The 20,743-nt window shown below is 37.9% G+C and overlaps 1 protein-coding gene across 1 annotated transcript in view; it reads right to left on the bottom strand.

Moving 5' to 3' along the window:
• The window catches only part of SPAG17 (sperm associated antigen 17), a 183,998-nt gene that overhangs the window by 73,636 nt on the left and 89,619 nt on the right, over positions 1-20,743 (bottom strand). The window contains exons 17-20 of the mRNA XM_054565090.1: positions 20,600-20,713; positions 14,903-15,057; positions 7,222-7,409; positions 5,590-5,678 (exon numbers count right to left, since the gene is read on the bottom strand). Of these exons, the coding sequence (XP_054421065.1) occupies positions 5,590-5,678; positions 7,222-7,409; positions 14,903-15,057; positions 20,600-20,713 (546 nt within the window). The remainder of the gene's footprint in view (positions 1-5,589; positions 5,679-7,221; positions 7,410-14,902; positions 15,058-20,599; positions 20,714-20,743) is intronic.

Here is a 20,743-nt window from a genome sequence, read left to right as displayed (position 1 = left end):
CACCTGCCTAAATATTTTGCTACATTTTACTATTATCTATACTCTTGAGGTTATATCAGTTGTATCTATATCATAAATACAATATAATGGTTCACTTCTGTATATTGCTTCCAACTCTGTATTCAGTGACATCATAGTGGTACCTTGAAAGCAGCCATATGGTAGCATTTATACTACAGGTACCAGCAAATGCTACAAATCAAGGACTGACTGTTGATTATTTAGACTTAAGTAAGTGATGGAGAAAACGTTAATAATTCAGATAAAATTTGACAGTGTGTCATGTTTGGAGCTGTTACATTGTAACTAGCACAAAAAAGAAACCCTGAGGAAATATTTTTCCAATATTTAAAACTATTATCTGGTTCAGCAAAGAAGTTGCTTATGTCATTGATAAATCAGTGAGATATATCCCTTTGTTGTTCACTTTTGTCTTGTTCATGTCAATAAAACTATTAATCAGCATTCATATCAGAACTATACTTGTGTGTCAATTGTACTGTAGGTTGGCCAAAGACAAAAGAGCTTAGTAAAAGTCAATTTCTGTGAGAATCAAGTGACTGAATAGAATTTACACTAAGCAGTGTTGTGCGTTTTATTACTTGTCAACTGTATGCAATACATATGTATCAGTAAAATTTAGAATAAAATTATACACACACACACAGCTTTGTCTTAGAGAACTATTTCCAAACATTTACCAGAACACTACTGAATATTTTAAGGAGCTAGAGAGAAAAGATAAACTGCCTATAAAGTAATAACAAATTAGTTTGCCAATTAATTTATTAACAGCTTAAAGTCAGCCAGGAAAAGATGGAACAATACCTTCAGGGTATTAAGAGTACATAAAAAAGTCAGCCAGGAACTTTATAAAAGAAAACTATGCTTAATGAATAAGAGTAAAATAAAGCCATTTTCCAGATAAGTGAAAACTGAGGTTTTATAGCAACAAATTTCCACTGAAGGAAGTTCTAAAGGCATAAGACGTGAGAAGAAATGCCCAACAAAACAAATAATAAACATTGGATAACTCTAAATACTGACTATATAAAACATTGACAGTAATAATGTGTAATTTTGGGGAAAAAGAAAAATCAAGATAAAACTTTTAAAAAATTGGGAGAGTAGAGCCAAATTTTAAATAATTTTAATAGTTCCTTATACTTTGCTGGAAGAAAGTAGAGATACTTTATTAATTTTAAGCTTCATTAAATTATATATACAAATGGAATTCATAGAGCAACCAAGAGGAAAATAGAAATGGAGTGTTTGCATTCCAAACTTTTCCTATCAAGGGCCAGAGAGTAAATATTTTAGATTTTTGGGGTCAAGAGACAAAATCAAGTACTGATAAAATGAGAGTCTATTTGGCAAAGAAAAAATAAGACACATTATACTATAAAAAATGAATTTTACAGATTAGAGATCTGAATATGAAAAGTATGTGTTTGAAAATATTCTAAGGAAAATACTGTGTAATCTCAGGGCGGAAACAAAAACATGAAAGTCTTGAAACCATAAAAAGGGGACAGATATATTTATTTATTTTTTAAAAAGTTTTTTTCAAGGCTTTATTTATTTTTAGAGAGGGGAAGGGAGGGAGAAAGAGAAGGAGCGAAACATCAGTTGGCTGCTTCTCACATGCCCTCAACTGGAGACCTGGCCCGAAACCCAGCCATGTACCAAGACTGGGAATCGAAACAGCGATCTTCTATCTTTCACTTTTTGGAAAACACCCAACCCACTGACCCACACCAGTCAGGGCAAAGGTGACAGATTTTTAAAAACTTTTTTATAAGCTATAGCGTCGATAATAAAAAGAACATGAAACCTACGTGAAGAGTGGGATGAATCACCACCAAGCAAACACTGTGGCTACCACCACCAGGTCAAGACTCAGACCACCTCCAGCTTCCCACGTCCGCTGCCCCGAAGGCACACATTATCCTAAGCTGTAATACCTTAGCTTACTTTACTTGCTTTTAAACTTTATGTAGATAAAATCATACACAATGCACATATTCTTTTGATTCTCTTCTTTTGCTTAACATGATGTTTGTGAAATTCAGCCACATATTTCCATAAGTCATTCATTTCCAGAGCTGCAGAGCATTTCACCATATGACTAACTAAACACACTAGACTGATAAGTATCTGAATCATTTCTGATTTGGGAGAATTAAAAGCAATGCTGAGAACTTCCAGTCAAGATGGTGGCACAGGCAGACATGGCTCACCTCTTCACAAAACCACATCAAAATCACAACTAAAATATAGAAGAACCATCACTCAAAAGTACCATAAATCGAGTTGAATGGAAGTCTGACAACTATGGAATTAAAGAAACCACATCCATCCAAACTGATAGGAGTGGTCCAGCATGGAATCCGCTGGTCCCACATCCACGTGTGGTGGATAAAAATTCAGGAGGGATATCTTGGGAGTGAGGAGTCTCAGCCCCACACCCGGCCCCCCAGTGCCAGCAAGATAAATCCCCACAACTTCTGGTTGCAAAACCCAGCTGGGATTGAGTCAGTAGAAGAAACTGTTGAAGCTCCACACAGTTCCTCTTAAAGAACCCACACATGGACTCACCTACTCAGACTCACTCTCTGAGTTCCAGCACTGGGGTAGCAGCTTGAAAGGCACCAGTTGTATACAGGGAGAAACTGGAATGTCTGGCATCAAGAAAGCAGAGACCATGGTCCCTTTTTTGAACCCTCTCCCCACAAAGCCACAGAGCAGCAAGCTGGAGCCATATCTTAGACTCCGTCAATCTGGCTGACACTGTTTGACCTGCCTTGGAGATCCCCACAGACCCCTCCCGCCCAAGCTGCTTTTCCATATGAATGGCTGGTCTTGGCTTGTGCTGCCTAACTTCCTAAATCCTCTCAAAGAAGCAACAGCTGGCCTCAGTGAGCTCCAGGCCCAGCACTAGCAGCAGCCAGCCTAGATTCATAGCTTGGCTTTGTCTAGGACAAATAGCAGCCATCCCAGATTGCTTTATAGAGCAGACAGAGTGGCCCTGGGCAAAACATGGGTGGAAGCTGACTGTGACCTGAAGCACCAGGGAAACCCCAGGGCCAACACACCCAGTGGCTAGCTACAGACCACACTGGAGCACCACCACTCTGCCCATGCACAGCTGATCCTCCATGGAGGGCAGAGGGTGGTGTCAGTGATTATAGCTAATCCTTGCGGCTGACTGGCCTGGTTAAATCCCTCCCATTCATCTACCAACAGCAACCAAGGCTCAACTACAAGAGGAGGGTGTACTCAGCCCACATGAAGGGTATACCTTGAGTACCCACCTTTGGTGTTAGAAGAGGCTGTGCCACTGGACCCTACAGGACACCTACTATATTAGGCCTTTCTACCAAGACACAGAGTCAAAGCATCTTTACCTAATACATACAAATGCAGGGAGGCTGCCAAAATGAGGAGACAAAGAAACATGGCCCAAATGAAAGAACAGGTCAAAACTCTAGAAAAAGAGCTAAACAAAATGTAGATAAGTGTTCTATAGATGCAGAGTTTCAAACACTGGTTATATGGATGTTCAAGGAACTTAGTGAGGACCTCACTAAGATCCAGTCAGAAATGAAGGATACACTAATGGAAATAAAGAAGAGATTACAGGGAAACCATAGTAAAGTGGATGAAGCTGAGAAGCAAATCACTGATTTGGAACATAAGGAAGCAAAAACAACCAATCGGAACAAGAAGAAAAAAGAATAAAAAAAAATGAGGATAGTGTAAGAAACCTCTGGGACAATTTCAAGAGGTCCAACATTTGCATCATAGGGATGACAGAAGAAGAGAAAGAGCAAGAAATTGGAAACCTATTTGAGAAAGTAATGAAAGAAAACTTCCCTGATTTGGTGAAGGAAATAGACATGCAAGTCCAGGAAGCATAGAGTCCCAAACAAGATGGATGCAAAGAGGCCCACTCCAAGGCACATCATATTAAAATGCCAAAGGTTAAAGATAAAGAGAGAGAGAAAAGAAGTTAGTTACCTGCAGGGGAGTTTCCATAAGACTGTCAGCTGATTTCTCAAAAGAAACTTTGCAGGCTAGAGGGATTAATGAGAAATATTCAGAGTCATGAAAAGCAGGGACCTACAGCCAAGATTGCTCTACCCAGCACAGTTATCACCTAGAATCAAAGAGCAGATAAAGAGCTTCCCAGACAAGAATAAAATTAAAGGAGTTCATCATCACCAAACTATTATTTTATGAAACGTAAAAGGGACTTATTTAAGAAAAAGATCAAAACTGTGAACAATAAAATGGCAAAAATACACACCTATCAACAATTGAATCTAAAAAAAAACTAAGCAAACAAGAACAGAGACAGACTCATGGATGCAGACAGCGTTTTCATGGTTGCCAGGTGGGAGGGGCATATGGAGGAATGGGTGAAGAGGTGAGGGGATTAATAAGTACATATAGGTGGTTAGAGAATAGCCATAGGGATGTAAAGTGTAAAATAGGAAATGGAGTAGCCAAAGAACTTGTACACAAGACCCAAGGACGTGAACAATGGTGGGGGGATTGCCTGAGGGAGTGGGGGGTGCTGGCTGGAGGGGGGCAAAGGGGAAAAACTCAGGACAAATGTAATACCATAATCAATGAAGTATAATTTAATAAATAAATAAATAAAATAATGCTGCAAGAACAACTTTGTCTATGTGTCTTGGTGCACACATGCATGCATTTCTATTAGGTGTATACTTAGGAGTGGAATGTTAGGTTAAGGAGAAATCGTATGTTTAGCTTTAGCAGATACATTCAGTTTTCCAAAGTAGAAGTGCCGATTTATACCTTACTGATCAGTGTATGAGAATTCACTGTACTTCATATATCTGCCAAAATTTGACATTGTGTGTTTTAACTTTTGGCCAAAAATGATTGTTTGATTACATAAAAGTTAAATATTTTTTACATAGAAAAATAAGTGATATTTATTAATAAGGTAATTATTTAATAAATTAAGGTATCTCCAAATTATAGACTAACATTGCTATGAAAATAAGTTCTCTACATATTGTCTGAAAGCGATATTCATGATATCTTGCTAAGAGAAAAAAAGCATATGGCAGAGTGAAGAAAACCTTACCAAATCTGAACGAGAACCAAACAAACGAAAACCTCCTTCATGTCTGTGCATGCATGCTGTATGAGCAGAGGAAATATGGAATAGTTACTATTTCTAATTTCAGGCATTTAGGAGAGTCAGGGTGATTTTGATTTATTGTAAAAAGCATATATTTCTTTTATAATAAAAAATCCAATTAAAAATATACAAACAAGAACAAACACCTGCCAGAAAAAACAGAGAGCATGCCAGATTTGCATGAGGCACAGCCCTGGATCTTGGTTACATAAAAATGAACGCTGTGGCTTCCCTTGAAGGCTCATCGTCTGGGAGAGGAGGTAGCTTGGTGGGGACACCGTCCTTTCCTTACAGATTCGATGGTTACTGAATGTTTAGCAAAAAGATCATTTCCTCTGGCACTGCACAAACGATCTCCCCCAAAATGGCGAATCTGTGATTACTGTCGTCTGTCTTGCCTTTTATTTTACCTTGAGAGAGCCTTTTAAAATGAAAGACATTTTCTCCTTCTCTTCTTCTTTTTCCTGATCTGCTATCTCTGTTTTGCTCGGTCTTTTACCTGTAACCAGAGAAAATTAAACTTCTTAGTAAATTCTTCCTGCAATAAAGTTTCACGAAGGCCCGAATGCCTGGGTCATAGTGCCTAGGGCAGGCGGGCAGGCTCAGCCCCCGGTCACTCCTCCCTGGGCTCTGTCCCCGCAGGCGCCTTTGAAGTGGGGCTGAGCTCCCTGGCGTGAGGCACTCGCTGCCACTGGAGGCAGCCTGTTCCATTCTCAGCAATGTTGGGACTTCAAAACTTTTATTGAACTGGACTCTCTCTCCCTAGAACTTGAACCAATTAATCCTAGGTTAACCCCTTACAACCACACAGGACTAATCTAAATTTTCCTTCCATACTGAAGCCCTTCTCTTGCCATTGTAACCATTGTTTGGATGGTTTACATCTGTCCTGACCTACGAGGACTCAAATTAAATGCAATACCTACAGGGTGTATTCCTCCCCAAAGTGGCTGTTCTCTGGATTTTCCTTATTCTGTTCAGCCTCAGAATAAAGAAAAAGCAGTCAACCCGCAATTTTTTTCCTGCTCATAGGCAGGTGTGGCTCTAGAAACAGCTGAGAGAGGGTGGCCCTACCCCTCTGTTTTGTGCTGCCCCGCCCCTTATTCCATTATTCCCCTCAGGGCTCTCGGCCGAGCCGGGGCAGGAGGAAGGCCCGGCTGAGGAAGAGATTGTACTGGACAGCCGTTTTGGTGAACAGTGAATAACGAGTCATCATCGACCTGGTTTGCTAAGTTTTATTTTAGAATCAAACCAAACACAAATTCCTCCGTAATTAATGGGATGGCAAAAGTTTTGGAAATTATGTTGCTTTGCTTCTTTATAAGAAATCACTCTCAACTTTGGCTGTTAGAAGTAATGAAAATTGTTAACATGGAGTCCATTTTCTTTGCACAAACCCAGTGAAGAAATATCCTTACTTTCTAGAGGAATTACCTCATTGTTACACTTTTCACCAAGTAGCTTTCCTCTTTGTCACCCTCTTCTCCCTTCTCCTGACAGCATTAAAGCCATGGAAATTAACCCCAACAAAACCAAAGACATGTGTTGATCCAACAGCCTGTCAAGTCCCTGGCACAGGCTCCCAAGAATCCCTCTTCCCTTTGATTTTAGATTCTTACCCTCAGTTAGTCTTGGGGCTCTTCTGTTTGCTCTTGTAAGGAAGGTCTTCTTTTACCCTCACTTTTGGAAACTATAATTGTTCTAATGCAGACAAACCGACTCTGAATTTACCTCATATACTGTCAACAAATCTTACAGAGCTGAACCTATCGTTCCTACCAAAATAAAGATATTTGGCATTTCCCTAACATCACATTTGATCAATATAATAGATCAATGCTTCTAGACCTGGCAGGAAGTAGGGTCTATATTTTATGCAGGTATGATCTCATCATATTTGGAATGCAGCTATGCTATTTTTAGAGAAAGTGAAGAGTCACAGAAATTTAGTGGGCAATTCTTTTTAATCCTAATATATTCAGTCTTGATTAAATTAAGAAATAGAAGAATGTTTTTGGACTTGTATAAGTTCAACAGCTTACTTGCTTTCAGATTTTTTTTAACAAAATACATTTTGCTAGGAGAAACAATTTTGGCATTAATAGAAGATTTCAATTCCAGCTCACCCTTGGCCCCAGAGATTTCCTCAGCCATTCTAGATTCCTGATATATAGCTTCTTCTTTTATGATCCAATCTTGGATAGATTCTGTAACAAGTTCCAAAAAATTCCTTAAAAAAGAAAAGAAGAGCAAGTGGCAATTGAGTTACTATTAGTTAAAGTCAATAAATACTTAAGATACTGACTGAGCAAATGAACTTTCAAAATGAACAGATCCAAAATTGCCCATGTAACAAATGTAACAGACTCAGAAATATCCTGGATGTATTTTGTACAAAGTAGTCAAATAGAAATACCCAGGAAGAATATGAAAAATGCTGAACTTCATTCATAATTAAAGACCCAAGCCAAGGATTAAAACGTTTGATAATACCAAGAGCTGATGACAGTTTGGAGAAAAAGTCACACTCAACTCTGTGAGTTGGTGAGTTTTTGGGGTTTTTTTTTGGCAGAATTTTATGGTTTTATTAACATACATACAATGTGTACACAATCTGTCTATTCGTTTCCTCACAAGTTGGTGAGTTTTTATAGTACAATCTCTTTTTAGGGAAATTTTATAGTGCAATAAAACTCTTTTTAAAAAAAATTCCTCACCCAAGTATATGTTTATTGATTTTAAAGAAAGGAAGAGAGAGGGGAAAGAGGAAGAGGGAGGGGAGAGAGAGAGAAACGTTGATCGGTTGCATTTTGTATGCGCCTTGACCAGGGATCAAACCTGCAACCTAGGTGTGTAATCTGACTGGGAATCAAACCCACAAACTTCAAGTGTACAGGACGATGCTCCAACCAACCCAGCTACCTGGCCGGAGCACAACAGAAACTCTTATTTGGCCATCAGTTAATTGTCTCTGGATTGACTGAAACTCTCCAGTTTTGCTATAAAATTTACTGGCCTTGTGGGTACCCACACCCTGAGTACCATGCCCCACGCCGCATCTGCATTCATGCTCACATCAGAGAGCTGTTGCTTACTAGGGGTCAGTCATATTTGCTCCCAAATCCATTCATCCTGTTTATTACTGATTATTGTAATTCTATTGAACTAAATCCTATGCATACTTACAAGTGAATATCCAAAGAGGATTGTTTCTGAGGAAGTAAGTTGAAATATTTAGGTTTGATGATAAGGTTATCATCAATTGTGTAAAAGTAAGGCCTTAAGTTTGAAAAAATAAAGCTAGATGGGTTCTACTCTTAGATTGCTTCACAATTTTAATTCTTGACCCCTTCTAAGAAATAAACTGAGCATTGCGGACTATGAATCATTGTTGGCACGCAACTTCAGCATTTGGAAGGTAAAAGACATCGCAGGCTCAGCGTGTCCCAAAAGAGCTCCTGATCGCCCCCTCCAACACGTCCTTCAAAGCCCTGAGCTTTGCCTCGGAGCTGACAGCAAGTCTTCACTTCAGTTGAACAGGAAATTATCCTTGACTAGGCTTATTTTATCACACTCCTTTTGCTGTCAAAAAATCCAGATAATTTTTTAAAAACATACATTCCAAATTTGATCACTCTCACTTCCTTTACTACTATCTTCCTGGTCTAAGCCACTATCACCTCTTGCTTGGGGGCAATAACCGTCTAGCTGGTTTCCCTGTTCCTACCCTTGACTCCCTTAATCCATTCTAAACACAGCAACTAGAGAGATCCTTCCTTTTCATTCCTAAGTCAGACTGTGTCTCTCTTCTGCTCAGAACCTTTCAATGAATCTGCTTTTCAACCAAAACTCTAGAATCCTTACTACTGACTTGTGATTGGGAAACACAGACTCATATATACAACTAGATTGGTATTCAAATGAGGTGGGAAAATGAAGATATTTTGGCATACAATGATTTAGAAAGTTTGTCACCCACAGGTACTTTTTGAAAGAATCATCCACAAATGTATCCCAGCTGCACTAAAAAAAAAACATCAATCCAAGAAAAAAGACAACATGGAATATAAATAAAAGGGCTGAGAAAAAAAGAGCACAATTTATAATTAAATGCAAATAACTATTTATGCTATTTATTTGTGATGAAACTACTACTTCACAATTAGAAACAAAATTTCCAGAAAATTTCAAAATGGTTGGTAGAAGACTTGTTGGGAATAAGTGAAACTATGTTAAAATTTTTAACACTTTCTGCAAAATTATATTAATACTCATTAGCTCTGGCTATAATATAAAAATGTTTAAATATGTGATTGAAGAGGAAAAGTGTAACCTCTAGAAGAATATAAATAGGATGTATAACTTAAAAAAAAATCACAAGCCGCCTTGACTGCTGTGGGTCAGTGGAATGAGTGCCAGCCTGGGAACCAAAGCGTCGCCAGTTCAATTCCCAGTCAGAGCACTTGCCTGGGTTGCAGGCCAGGTCTCCAGCAGGGTTTGCGTGAAAGGCAACCAACACATTGACGTTTCTCTCCCACTCTCCTTTCCTTCCCCTGTCTCTAAAAGAGATGATGTTTGCATGTGTTTTCTTTTTTCTTGTTCAGTTATAGTTGACATTCAATATTATTTTCTATTAATTTCAGGTATACAGCATACTAATTACACAGTTATATAATTTATGAAGTGATCCCCCAGATAATTCTAGTATCCACCTGACACCATACATTCCCTATGCTATACTTTATGTCCCATTACTATTTTGTAACTACCAATTTGTACTTAATCCCTTCGCCTTTTCACACAGCTCCCCAATATCCCTCCCATCTGACAACTCTGTTTGTTCTCTGTAACGTAGTATTTGTCTTTCTCTGTATGACCTATTTCATTTAGCATAATTCCCTCTGGGTCCATCTATGATGTCACAAATGGTAAGATTTAATTCTTTTTTATGGCCAAGTAATGTTCCATTGCATAAATGTACCACATCTTCTTTATCCAGTCATCTATTGATGGGAACTTAGGTTGTTTCCATATCTTGGCTATTGTAAATAACACTGCAATGAACAAAGGGGTGCATATATCTTTTTTAAATTAGTGCTTTGGATTTCTTCTGATAAATACACAGAAGTAGAATTGCTAGGTCAAAAGGTAATTCTGTTTTTAATTTTTTGAGGAACTTCCATATTGTATTCATAGCGGCTGCACCAATTTGCAATCCTGCCAATTATACATGAGGATTCCCCTTTTCTCCACATCTTCCCCAGCACTTGTTGTTTGTAGACTTATTGATGATGGCCATTCTGACAAGTGTGAGGTGATATCTCATTGTGGCATTTATCCAATGATTAGTGACAGTGAGCATCTTTTCATATGTCTATGGGCCACCTGTATGTCCTCTTTGGAGGAATGTCTATTAAGATCCTCTGCCCATTTTTTAATTAGACTGTTTGGGGTTTTTTGGTGGTGTGTAAGTTCTTTATAAATTTTGAATATTAACCCCTTATTGGATATATCATTGGTGAATATCTTCTCCCATTCAGGAAGCTGTCTTTTCATTTGTTAATGGTTTCTGTGCTGTTTACATCTTAAGAGCTACAAAGTCATTCAGAAAACACTGGCAAATTTTTTTTCAACGTACTTAAAAGAATTTATATGTTAATCAAGAACTACAGCCTGAGCAAAATTATCTTTCATGAGCAAGGTTAAAATGCAGATATTTTCAAAAACAGACCTGATTTTATTAGCAAAGATCCTCACCACTGGAACAATTAAAGCCCTTCTTTTAGAAAGAAGGGAAAATAAAATGGTAACATAAGTTAAACAAACCCTGGCTTTTAAAACAGGTAATAATATATCTTTGCGAATAAGCATTTTTGAATTTTCCAGGTAGACACCCAAAAGAGAGATAGCTGGGTTATATGGTAACCCTGTTTTTAGTTTTTTGAGGAACTGCCATACCGTTTTCCATAGTGGTTGTACCAGTTTATATTCCCACCGGCAGTGAATGAGGGTTCCTTTTTCTCCACAACCTCTCCAACACTTGTTACCTGTCTTACTGATAACAGCCATTCTAACCCCTGTGTTCACTGCAGCATTATTCATGGTGTCCAATGCATGGAGAAACCAAGCTGTCCTTTGATAGAATGCTGGACAAAGAAGATGCGGTACATCGGTCGTATGGAATACTACGCAGCCGTAAGAAGAGATGAATTACTGCCATTTGCAACAACATGGGTGGGCCTTGAGAACATAATGCTAAGTGAAATAAGTCAGTCAGAAAAAGCTACGAACCATCCAATTTCACTCATATATGGGACTATAAAACAAAAACTCAGAGACATATACAGACAACAGTATGGGGGTTACCAGAGAAAAGGGCATGGGGATGGTGGGAGAAGTTAAAGGGGACCAAACACTTGGTGATAGAAGATGGTTTGACAATGGACGGGGGGCACACAACGCAATACACAGTTCATGTATCCTAGAAACCTATACATGAAACCCATATGACCCAATTAACCAATGTTACCCCAATAAATTTAATAAATAAATAAAATTAGTATAAAAGACAAGTAATAATAACACTGCCTAGTGGGGTAAAACATCAAGATAAACTAAATTCTTAGACTACAATAACGTAAAATGGGGAATGAGGATATTTGAAATTAAAGCATTCTATTGTTCTTACATTATTTGGGAAGAAGGATAAGGTACACTGACTTTAGACATTGCTCTTTAAAAATCGCATATCACAATTTCTAAAGAATGTGTTAAAGGATATAGTATATTACTACTATGCTAGTAAAGCAAAAAATGACATTAATCCAAACAAAATAGAAAAAAAGGAAATCAAGAAACTGAGAAGAGAAAATAGGATGAAATTAAATGGTTGACATTAACTCAAATACAGGAACTAGATCCTCAACTATGAAGCAAATATTGTCAGAGTAGATTTTAAGAATATATTTTACAAGTAATAAATGGATAGAAAAGGATATACCAGATAAAGTATTAAAGAAAAAGGTTTATATACTTTATCACTATTGGATAAAATATATATGATGAAGTCTGCATAGATACAGAAATATCATACAAAATAAATCTGAAAGCAAAAGCAATTGTAGAGGTAAAGAGAAACATTGCATAATAATTAAAGCTCAATCAGAAAGACATAACAATTCTATTTTTGCATTTGCTCAGTACATAAACTCAACATGCATGAAATTAAAAGCTTATAAAGTTCTAGGAAGAAATTGACAAATTTACCATCACATAGTGAATTTTACGAAAATCATTTTTTTCATCAATTGACCAGGTTTTCAAAAATCAGAAACTGGAGAATGTGCTTTCTCATGCCAAATGGAATATTTATAAAAACTGACCACCTATTAAACAATACAACAAATCTCAACAAATTCAGTCTATAAAACATGTTATCTGACTATAGTATCTTAAAATTATAAAGTATAACAAATGTAACACACAGCCAAATGTTTAAAATTAAAACCCACACTTCTATGTAACCCATGGGTCAAATAAGAAAATATGATGGAATTAGAAGTAGATAGTGAAAACGTTGTCAATAGATATTTTGTAGTGCTGCTAAGGTGGTATTTTTTTTAAAGACTTTATTTCTTTATTTTTAGAGAGGGAGAGGGAGGGAGAAAGAGAAGGAGAGAAACATCAAAGTGTGGTTGCATCTCACATGCCCCCTGCTGGGGATATGGCCTGCAACCCAGACATGTGCCCTACACTGGGAATCGAACCAGCAACCCTTTGGTTCACAGACGGGCACTCAATCCACTGAGCCACACCAACTAGGGCTGCTAAGGTGGTATTTAGAAAGTGGTTTTGCCTTAAATATTTATAAAGCAACAAAAAAAACCCCAAAACCAACTCAAATTCTTGATATAAATTTTTAATAAGTTAAGTAAAGAACATTAGAATCATCCAAAGAAATTAAAAAGAGAGGACATAAAAAGGATACTAAAGCTGAGGTCATAATTAAATGAAATAAAAAAGGAAAAAGGATCAAAAACAGAAGTTGATTTTTAAAATATTAACAAAATTGTAAACCTTTGGCAGGACTGATCCTGGAAAATAGAGAAAAATCACAGATTAAGACTATTAGGAGCTAAAAGAAATACAAATTGATGCAAGAGAATGTCATAATCAACTTTATGCCAATAATTTTGAAAACAGGAGAAATGGTAAAATTCCTAGAAAAATATAAATGATCAAACCTAATTAAAAAATAAATAGAAAACCCAAAGAGGCTAATAACCATGACAGAAATGGAATCAATAATTGTACATCTTCCCAGGTCCAGATATTTTTATCTACAAATTTTACCAAAAACCAACAGATATCTTAGTCTAGTATAAACTCTTTCAGAAAATTTTAAAAAAAAAAAGAAATATAAAGGGAGAATATTCTCCAAGCCAGACAAGAACATTTGAAGAAGGGAAAATTATAGCTCAATCTTGCCCATGAATACAAGATGCAAATATTTTAATCACTATATTAGCAAAACAAATACAGTAATTTATTAAAAAGGTAACATAATAAATTACATTTCTCACAGGAATACAAGGTTGGTTGACACTAGAATATGTATTAATTCAGCAGTTTCACAGATTAAAGGAAAAAATACAAACACCTGTATTGATGCAGAAAAATCACTTAATATGACAAGCATTCATGATGAAGAGCTCAGAGCAAACTAGTAACAGGAGGGGGCTAACGAGGAGTATTGGCATAAATCGTACAGCAAAGTACACATTTGGCAGTTAAATATTAAAAACCTGGAACAACACAAGGATGCCTTCTTGAAATTACATTGGAAGTCCTAGTCAGCAGAAAAGATTAGAAAAGAAACAAAAAATATTATTATTGGCAATAAAAGATAAAGCATAGAAAGAGACAGGTTAATAGGTAAGATACTAGTGTGGTACACCTATTATGTGCCTTAATTATAAGACAATTTATGGCTTCAGAAGGCATATCCCTGTATGTGCGTGTGTGCGCGCGCGTGTGTGCGTGTGTGTGTGCATGCTCACAACCTGTTTCCCCAATTATTCTCTATGTCCATGCTCTATATCTTTGTATATTCTCTAAGTCCATTCTCTATATCTATATCTGACTAAAACAATGCTATGCAAATAATAAATACTGGAAATATATATTAACCAGTATTAAAAATAACAAAATGCCCTGGTTATTAATAAAAAGAGAGCAAAGTTTCAACATACTAAAGAAATAACTAAGGGACTTGGAAGAAAAACTATCTCTGATTCCTAGAGGTTTCACCTTGCTGGCAACCTGACCGCTGGGCTATGTCACTCAGTTGCCCTACTTGTGAGTCTTTCCCAGGTCAAGTGACATAAAGCAGCCTGCATAATGTCATGTTTCACAGTCCCCACTTGGATTCTTTCAGAGGCAGTTTAATTGGAGTCTAAATAAATCAAATGTAAGGTAATAACATTTCCATTAGACTCAAGGGGCCCAGGAATGACGTCTTCTCTTGTGGTACAGTGTCAGCACTTACCGCAGTGCCTGGCATGCGTCAGATATTCAACTCAGTGAGCTGACTTGAATCTACAGTCCTACACACAAATGTACTTACTGAGCTGAACCATGTAGCTTAGGCTAAGGAAATAAAATCTAAGTAACTAACAAACCAACTAAACTATAATAACTAACTAAACTAGCTGAGTTGTTTACCTGAATCCAACATTGGAGTGAAGAGCAATATTCCAACGTTCACAATGCAGACGTTTTATATTCATTGGGTTATGAAAGACTAAAAGTAAAGAGTTGTCTTGGGTATGGTAATAAGAATCAATACACTTGTATTGCTGATTGGCTTCTTGAAGAACCTGAAAATAAAAATAATTGCATTGCTGTGTCGTTTTATTCCGAGAGAAGGGTTAGAACCAACTGAGCCACACCAGCCAGGACTCAGTTGCATTTTTATATACGAATAATTAACTATCAGAAAAAGAAACTAAGAAAACAATCCCATTCACAATGGCTTCAAAAAATTAGCTAGGAATAAATTTAACCAAACATGTAAAAGACCTGTACCTGAAAAGCTGTAAGATACTGAAGAAAAACATTTAAGAAAATATATGTAAGTGGAAGCATATACTGTATTCATGGATAGGAAGAGTTAACATTATAATGTCCATACTACCCAAAGCAGTCTATACATTCAATGTATTACTGTCAAGATACCAATGGTATATTTCACAGAACTAGAATATTCCAAAAATTTATATGGAACCACAAAAGACCCCAAATAGCCACAGCAATCTTTAGAAAGAAGAACAAAGTGGGAGGAATCACATACCTGATATCAAACTATACAACAAGGTCATAGTAATCAAAGCAGTATGGTACTGGCATAAGAAGAGAGGCATAGATCAATGGAACAGAATAGAGAGCCTAGAAGTAAACCCATGCCTTTATGGTCAGTTAATATGTGACAAAGGAAGCAAAAACATACAACGGGGCAAAGATGGTCTATTCGATAAGTTCTGTCTGAAAAATTGGACAGATATGTGTAAATAAATGAAACTAGACTGCCTTCTTACACCATACACAAGAATAAACTCAAAATGGATTAAAGATGCAAGTGTTAGAATCAAAACCATAAAAATCCCAGAAGAAAATATAGGAAGTAAAAATCTGGACATTTCTTGCAGCAATATTTTTTTCTGGTATATTGTCTTGAGCAAAGGAAACAAAAGAAAAAAAAATAAGTGGGACTACCTCAAACTAAGAAGTTTTTGCTCAGCAAAGAAAACCATCAACATAATGAAAAGACAACCCACTGAGTGGGAGAACATTCACCAATGATACCTCTGATAAGGGGTTAATATCCAAAATATATAAAGAACTTATACAATTCAACTTTACAACCAACAAAAATTTCAATCCAGTTAAAAAAATGGGCAAAGGACCTGAGGAGATATTTCTCCAAAGTGGACATACAGATGGCTAATAGGCATATGAAAAAAAAATACTCAACATCATTAATCATCAGAGAAATGCAGCTTAAAACCACAATGAGATATCACCTCATGCCTGTCAGAATGGCTATTATCAACAAATTGACAATGAACAAGTGTTGGCAAGGATGCAGAGAAAAGGGAACTCTTGTGCACTGCTGGTGGGAATGCAGACTGGTGCAGCCACTGTAGAAAGCAGTATGGAGATACCTCAAAAATTAAAAATGGAACTGCCTTATGACCCACTGATTCCACATCTGGGAATATACCCAAAGAAACCAAAAACACTAATTTGAAAGAATATATGCATCCCTGTGTTCGTTGCAGAATTTACAATAGCCAAGATTTGGAAGCAGCCCAAGTGCCCATCAGCAGATGAGTGGATAAAAAAGTTGTGGTGCATTTACACAATGGAATACTGTTTGGCTGTAAAAAAGAAGGAAATCTTTATGTTTGTGACAGCATGGATGGACCTGGAGAACATTATGCTAAGTGAAATAAGCCATTCAGAGAAAGACAAGTACCATATGATTTCACTCATATGTGGAGTATAATGAACAAAACAAACTAACAAAGTAGAAACAGACTCACAGAGAGCAGACTGACAGCTGTCAGAGGGGAGGGGGTTTCTGGGGCTGGGTCTAAAGGAACTAAGCAAAAACCAAACAAATGAACTCATAAATACAGCATAGGGATTTGGTATGGGGATTACCAAAGGGAAAGTGGGTTCGGGGCAGGGAGGTAGAAGAGGGTCAGCAGGGGATAATGGTGATGGGAAGAGACTTAACATGAGTTATTTTGAGACGACCCATTGGTACTTCTTAATTCCTTTCTCTCTCTCACTGCCTCCTCCACTCTGGCAACCACCAGTCTACCAAGAGAGACATGATTTTGAAGATAAAATTTTAGGAACCATGAGCATTAGGTCATATGTAATGAATGGAATCATTACAAGGAGGTTTACGGAAGAAAGAAGATAGTTCAGAGCTGAGACTTGAACACTTCAATAATTAGACATTAGGTGGAGGCACATTCAACAAAATTCCAAATGGAGCAATACAATATGGCATCATGGACACCAAGAGTGGAGACTGTGTCACAAGAAAGTGACCTCCTCTGTGATACTGCTAAAAGGTTGAAAAGAAAAAGAAAGATAAGTGTATGTTGATTTGGCAGGACAATTATTGGTGGCCTTGAGAAGTGCAGCGTCACGGAGGGTGAGGACAGAGCCGAGATGAAATAAAATAAGGTCTGAAATGAACTTCCAGTTAAAGATGGAAGAGTAAACATAGATGTGCCCTAACACCTCACTAAAAAAAAGTAAAATCATTTGTTTTTAATTTCACAAAGTTGAAGGCCAGGGGATTGGAGACAAAGGCAACAACATTTGAGAAGCTGGAAAGGAGAAGGAGGTATCTGACTCAGGAGAAAATAGAAAGGCAAACCCTCATATTAATTTTAGGAGAGACCATTAGCAGCCTTATTTGCATGTAGAAATGCAGAAAGACTCAGAAAATGGCAGCACTGTGTACCTCTCAAAGTCGCATTGAAAATAGGACGGTTGGTTTAAACTCTTTTTAAGAAGGCTTTCGGGTCCCCAGGAGCCCTCGACTGCTGTGAGCAGCCAGGTGGCTGCCCATCCACCTCTTCTGCAGAAGAAGGTGACTATGACCCACAGAAGGTGACCTGGTGGATTCTAAGAAGTGGGACCCAGGCACCGCTGCTGGAGAGATACACTATGGAAAAGAGGGATTGGGTAAAAGTCCGATTCAGCATTGTTCAATAGAAATCTAAGATGGGCCACAAATGGGAGCCACATGTAATTTAAAATTTTATAGCAGACATATTTTAAAATATTATCATTTCAATACATAATCAATATAAAAATTGTTGATGAGATACAGTACTTGTTCATAATGATGGGTCTCTCAAGGAAACCACGCGGCCTGATCTCCAACAGTGAAGTCCCACTCTTGACAACTTGCCCCCAACCTCATGTAGCACTTCCTATCACATCTTAGTGTCTCGTTATGAACATGAACAAAGAGGCAGATATCATGAGATATTGCTCTCTAATATGAAAAGTGAAGACAAAAAGTCAAGTCTCCCCCCCCCAAAAAAAAACTTGAGGAAAATGAAACAATGCAGGAAGAAAACACTAAGACTTCAAAGGACTTTAATATCCTCATAGAGATAAGAAGAGAGATGGTTTTAGGGAACGTGAACAGGATGCTATAAAAAGATAATATAAAATTATAAATAGAACTTTAGAAAATTAAAAATGATGATACCAGAACTAGAAGACTTAGTAGGAGACCTGGATGAAAGCTGAGTCATATCCCAGAACAAAAAGACAAAGTTGGAGACTAGGAAGGAAAACAATGAAATTGCAAGTTCAGTCCGTGAAGCCCAAGCATAATCACAGTAGTTACCGGAAGAAAGAACAGAAAAAATGGAGGGGGAAAAATTGTCAAAGAAATGATCATAGAGCACTATCCAGAAAGTGAAGAAGACAGGAGTTTCAAGACTGTGCTGGGCTCATCAGCGGGCTCACTTGGAAACAGGGCCACACTAAGGAACGTCAATCAACAGGACACCTAGACCATCGGAATGAAGCGAGGATCTCAAAACCCTCCACAGAGAAGGAAGAAAACATGTTCCAACAGCTGATATGGGATCAGAGTTTAACTGATTTTTCTCAAGGAGAATTCAGGAAGCTAGAAGACCATTGAGGACTGCCTTCAAAATTTTGAGGGAAAATGCTTTTTAACTTAGCATTTTACATAAAGCCAAGCTGTCAGTCAAATGTAAGGGTAGAATTCAGATGTTTTCAAACATCCAATGCCTCGATAATTTGCCTGCTATGTATCTTAACTCAGGAAGCAACTGGAAGAAGAGGTGGTCCCCTAGAAAGAGAGAGTAACCCAGGACAGGAACAGACTTGGGATTCAGGAAACAGAGTGCCGAGCTGGAAGGAGAGGCAAACAGCAGGCCTGGCTGGCAGCGCGCAGGGAGCTCCCAGGAGCACAGCTGCGTGGCAGGCCCGGAGGGCAAGCGCGAGTTCAGAGCATATGGGAGAGATCCCGCTTAGGTAATAAAATTGATAGAAGACTTGTTAGGTTTGAATGTATTAAAAGGAGATTTACTCGTTGGTAGAGAGTTTGGGGATGAGTAGTGATAAATGCATAGTAAACTGTTTAGTTTAGTTTACTAATGAAAAAAGTGGAAAAATGAACTCCAGGAAAAATAGACATCGTGTCAGAAAGGGAAATGTAGTGATCATATGATACTACCCAGTCCAACTGTAAATAACAATTATACGATTGAAATAGAGTAAATATTGAATATAGATCCAACCAAAACCTATGGTAGAGTTAACAGTGTCAGAGAAAGGCGGGGGCCGTGCCAGCGTGCGCGCGGGGGCGCGCATCGGGCGGGGGAGACAGGGCTGTTCTCTCAACGGGGAGCCCCTGTGGGTCGATGATAATGGCCCCAAACTAACATGGAAACTAAACAAAACGTACTTGTTATTTAGAGACAACTGAGTGAAGTAACAAAAGAAAAAGGTAAATAGCTGGAAGATTTTTACGTCTGGGAAGGTAGGTGCAGGGGTGGGAAGGACCTGCTATTTTCATAGGATCCTGTATAGAACTTTCTGGCTTTAAAAATATGTGGATGTAAAACTTTCATAATAGTACAACTGAAATTAAACCGACAACAAAATAAAGAGTACAGGCTCTTGCATACAATGTAAAAGCAACCAAAGAGCTCGCTTTCGGATCACTTGTGAACGTAAGGGTTAAGAGCGCAAGTTCTGGGGCCCGATTTCTTGGGTTCACATCCTGCTTCTCTCACTTACCAGCCACGTGACCTTGGACAAGTTGCTACTGGTCAAGGTGCCTCAGTTTCCTGCCAGTTAAATAGTTTCCACTTCATAGAATTATTATTGAGAGGGTTAAATGAGCTAAAATACATATTAACCACTGTCTAGCATATGGGAGGTGCTCAATAAATGTTAGGTAGCGCAGGTTCCCTTGACCTGTTAACTGAATCAGAAGATCCTTTGAAATAGTGAGAACTCAACAGAACTGACAGGCACTACGGAGAAAAATGAGGTTGTTTCCCAGTAATGCCCTCCTTTTTTTTTTTTTTTAAAGAAAATATGTGCAGCAGTCATGTACATTTCTCTTTTTCTTAAAATATTTGATAAAGACATCCTTTTGGAAAGTATATTTTAAACTGTTTTGGAGGTTTCCTGGGCATGCGTAGCTTGACCTGAGAATAAAACGCACTTTATAGCTGAAGTCAATGGGAACGCTGATCCAGCTGGATTTGAGAGCGACTCAGGAAGAACTGCCCGAGTCACACCCTGGCACTCCAGGCCGCCCCAGCTCACAGGCATTCATACCTGCAGCAGGACTTCCGGCTTAAAATGTTCAGTGAAACTCCAGTCCACTAGACTGCGTTGCTGCGTTTTCTGTATGTCCTCCAACTCTGCTTCCACAGTCATCTTCTTGGGTTTCTAAAAAATCATAGGAATACAATTTCAGCT

The sequence above is a fragment of the Pteronotus mesoamericanus genome, unplaced genomic scaffold (assembly GCF_021234165.1).
Source record: "Pteronotus mesoamericanus isolate MK-2021 breed Mesoamerican mustached bat unplaced genomic scaffold, CSHL_Meso_final scaffold_99, whole genome shotgun sequence".
Taxonomy (NCBI): Eukaryota; Metazoa; Chordata; class Mammalia; order Chiroptera; family Mormoopidae; genus Pteronotus; species Pteronotus mesoamericanus.
This window is presented reverse-complemented; position numbering and strand designations above follow the sequence as displayed.